The 3,007-nt window shown below is 65.2% G+C and overlaps 1 protein-coding gene across 1 annotated transcript in view; it reads left to right on the forward strand.

Moving 5' to 3' along the window:
* DLGAP2 (discs, large (Drosophila) homolog-associated protein 2) overlaps positions 1 to 3,007 on the forward strand; it is a 73,074-nt gene that overhangs the window by 11,506 nt on the left and 58,561 nt on the right. Inside the window, exon 2 of the mRNA XM_014528687.1 lies at positions 2,891 to 2,936. Coding sequence (XP_014384173.1) covers positions 2,891 to 2,936 — 46 coding nt within the window. The remainder of the gene's footprint in view (positions 1 to 2,890; positions 2,937 to 3,007) is intronic.

The following is a 3,007-nucleotide window of genomic DNA, read 5'->3' on the forward strand; positions in this document are numbered from 1 at the left end:
TCCCACCTGGGGCCGGCGCACACGGTCGCCTGTCGCTCTCCTCAGCGCCGTCCGTGCAGGACATCAGCGCCTCAACCCTTCACGGCGGAACTTGGGTAATGTCATCGGTGGCTGGTGAAAACGAATCCATTTGCTGATTCATGCACCGTCTCCTTTTATAACAACGTGACACGGTAAATGACAGCAAAGTGTGAAACACGCCGATGACGAACCGCAGATCCGAATCCCGGTCCAGGAAGCGTGAACCGGAATGAAAGGCCAGGGGCACGGGGGCCCCCTGTGAGGTCACAGGGACCTCGAGCCCGGCCCAGGGTCTGCCTCTGAGCCTCCGGCTGTCGGAGCACAGCCCAGGCGCCTCCGCCACGCGTGTGCTGCGTGGAGACGGAACCGCAGCAGGGAGCACACGGCTTCCTTACTGCCCGGCCCTGAAACACGCGAGGACGATGTTTCAAAGTTCGTATATGTTCCACGTTGCCTTGTTCCGGCCTCTCCCCTCCTGTGTAATCCTCCCTGGCCAGAGGTCTGTGGGATCTGACTCACACACTGTACAACCCCCTTTAGACGTGCAGCCCGCGGCCCGGCTGCCAGCGCACCCACAGGTGAGCGGCCATCCCCTCGGTCCGTGTTAGGAGGTTTTAGTCCCCCGGCTCAGAGCAGGCCCCTGTCCCGCCAGCCCTGGCCAGCAGCAGCCAGCGGGACCACAGAGCGGATGCTCCCCGTGGCTGCCTCCCCCACTGGCCGCTGTCTCCACGGCGCCCACATGGCCGCACGTCTCCGTGCTGAACTGCTTTTTATTGCCCGACAGCAGTAACCCCTTTCGTCTGTTGCATAATCAGATCTCACCCATTTCTGTGAAACTGTCACCTTCTACGCTGTGCTTCTGTGCGGCCACATTCCCACCACAGCGCCGGGGCCAGCCCTGGGGCAGGCCGGGCAGCCGTGAGCGGGAGGGTGATGGGCACCCGTGTTAACGCGGAGGGAGATGGCTTGTGTGACGTGACTGGTTAGTGGGGAGATGAAGCAGAGACGACGGGGTGACACCGCGTGCGGCTGTGGAACCGAGGTCTCGGAGCACGGCCTTGCCGCTGGTCAGCCGCGCGCTGCGTTCATTCTCCTGGGAAACGTGCTTTCCTGGGGGCGGCCTCGGGGGTGAGGCTGGGCTGGGACTCACGGGGAAGCTGAGTGGTGCCTGGGGAAGCCCGGGCCACGACGTCTGGGCGGATGAGGACAGAAAGGGCCCGAGGAAGGATGGTCGGGGCTGCTGTGGCCCCGGTGACAAGAACCGAGGGCGTCGGCCAGGCAGGGCCTTGGAGTGAAGGAGGTGGGCGCAGGGAGCGAGGGTGAGCTGACAGCCAGCAGTCTGACACTGTCACACAGTGAACAACAGAAACGTGTAAACACGCCGATGGGGGCGGGGGGTGGGGTGGAGGAGGAGCAGGGAGGGGGAGAGCCAACCAGCCCCTCCTCCCCGTGTGGCTGGGCTCCTAGGGGTTCCTCCTCCCCGTGTGGCTGGGCCCTGGGCGGCCTTTCGTTAGTGGGGAGATGAAGCAGAGACGACGGGGTGACACCGCGTGCGGCTGTGGAACCGAGGTCTCGGAGCACGGCCTTGCCGCTGGTCAGCCGCGCGCTGCGTTCATTCTCCTGGGAAACGTGCTTTCCTGGGGGCGGCCTCGGGGGTGAGGCTGGGCTGGGACTCACGGGGAAGCTGAGTGGTGCCTGGGGAAGCCCGGGCCACGACGTCTGGGCGGATGAGGACAGAAAGGGCCCGAGGAAGGATGGTCGGGGCTGCTGTGGCCCCGGTGACAAGAACCGAGGGCGTCGGCCAGGCAGGGCCTTGGAGTGAAGGAGGTGGGCGCAGGGAGCGAGGGTGAGCTGACAGCCAGCAGTCTGACACTGTCACACAGTGAACAACAGAAACGTGTAAACACGCCGATGGGGGCGGGGGGGGGTGTGTGTGGAGGAGGAGCAGGGAGGGGAAGAGCCAAGCAGACCCTCCTCCCCGTGTGGCTGGGCCCTGGGCGGCCTTTCCAGGGACAGACAGAAGCAGGCACTGGCCACCCCGTGTCCGGTGCCAGGAGACAGGCTCTGCTGGGTCGTGACCGCAGCCTGGGAGCCCGCAATTCCCAGCAGGCCTGTCCCTGGGCTGACGGTTGGGCACGTGCGGTGGGGGCAGGAGAGGAGGGCGCAGCCTCCGGCCTGTGTCCTGTGGGGGATGGCTTGCGGGTTGCGGGGGGAGCCGGGCCCTGGCCAGGGGAGCCCGCTGGCCTCCACATCCCCGAGGAGACAGCTCCGTCCTGGGGTCACTTCTGGGCACCCGTCCACAGGTCTTTCCACCCCCTTTCCTGTTGGAATCGCCTTCTCAGGCCTGTGTTCCCTGCGGACGTCCCGCTGTGTGCATGTTACGTAACATGTGCACGTTACAGAGGCTTACAGACACGTACACAGGCTGCAGAGGCGTGTTGCATACGGGCATGTGCATCGTATAGACAAGCTACACGTGCGTGGCATGGACTGTAAGATGGCGTGTTCTTTCCTGTGTCGCATGCTGCATGCACGCCATCTGCTGTGTGTGCGCATGATGCTCAGATCGATGGGCTGTCACTCATCCCCCCCCAGATTGTCTGCTTGCTTAGGACCACACCATCTCGCTCCCCGGGGCCCCGGGGAGCCTGGGGGACACCGGCTGTCTGTCACTGAGACACCCCATTCGGGAATGGCAGTCTGTTCTTGAGATTCTCGTGCTTTGGAGCGGTTGACGCCGTTCGCCAGGGACCCCCGGCCGCTGCCCAGGTGGCTCCCGGGAGGGGTGTCCGATGGTCCGCGCCTCCACGGACGTGCGTCTCGCTGCTGTGCCCCCGAGTCTCACGGCGCCCCTGTGTTCTCTCCACAGACCAGCCGTACCCGTGGTCCCCCACGCAGCCCTTCGATGAGGAGAGGTACTCCCCCGCCCCCAGGAACATGAAGGGGCTGTCGGGGGGCCGGGCCCCGCCACAGCTGTGCTCTGCCC

Source organism: Myotis brandtii, unplaced genomic scaffold (assembly GCF_000412655.1).
Source record: "Myotis brandtii unplaced genomic scaffold, ASM41265v1 scaffold646, whole genome shotgun sequence".
Classification (NCBI taxonomy): domain Eukaryota; kingdom Metazoa; phylum Chordata; class Mammalia; order Chiroptera; family Vespertilionidae; genus Myotis; species Myotis brandtii.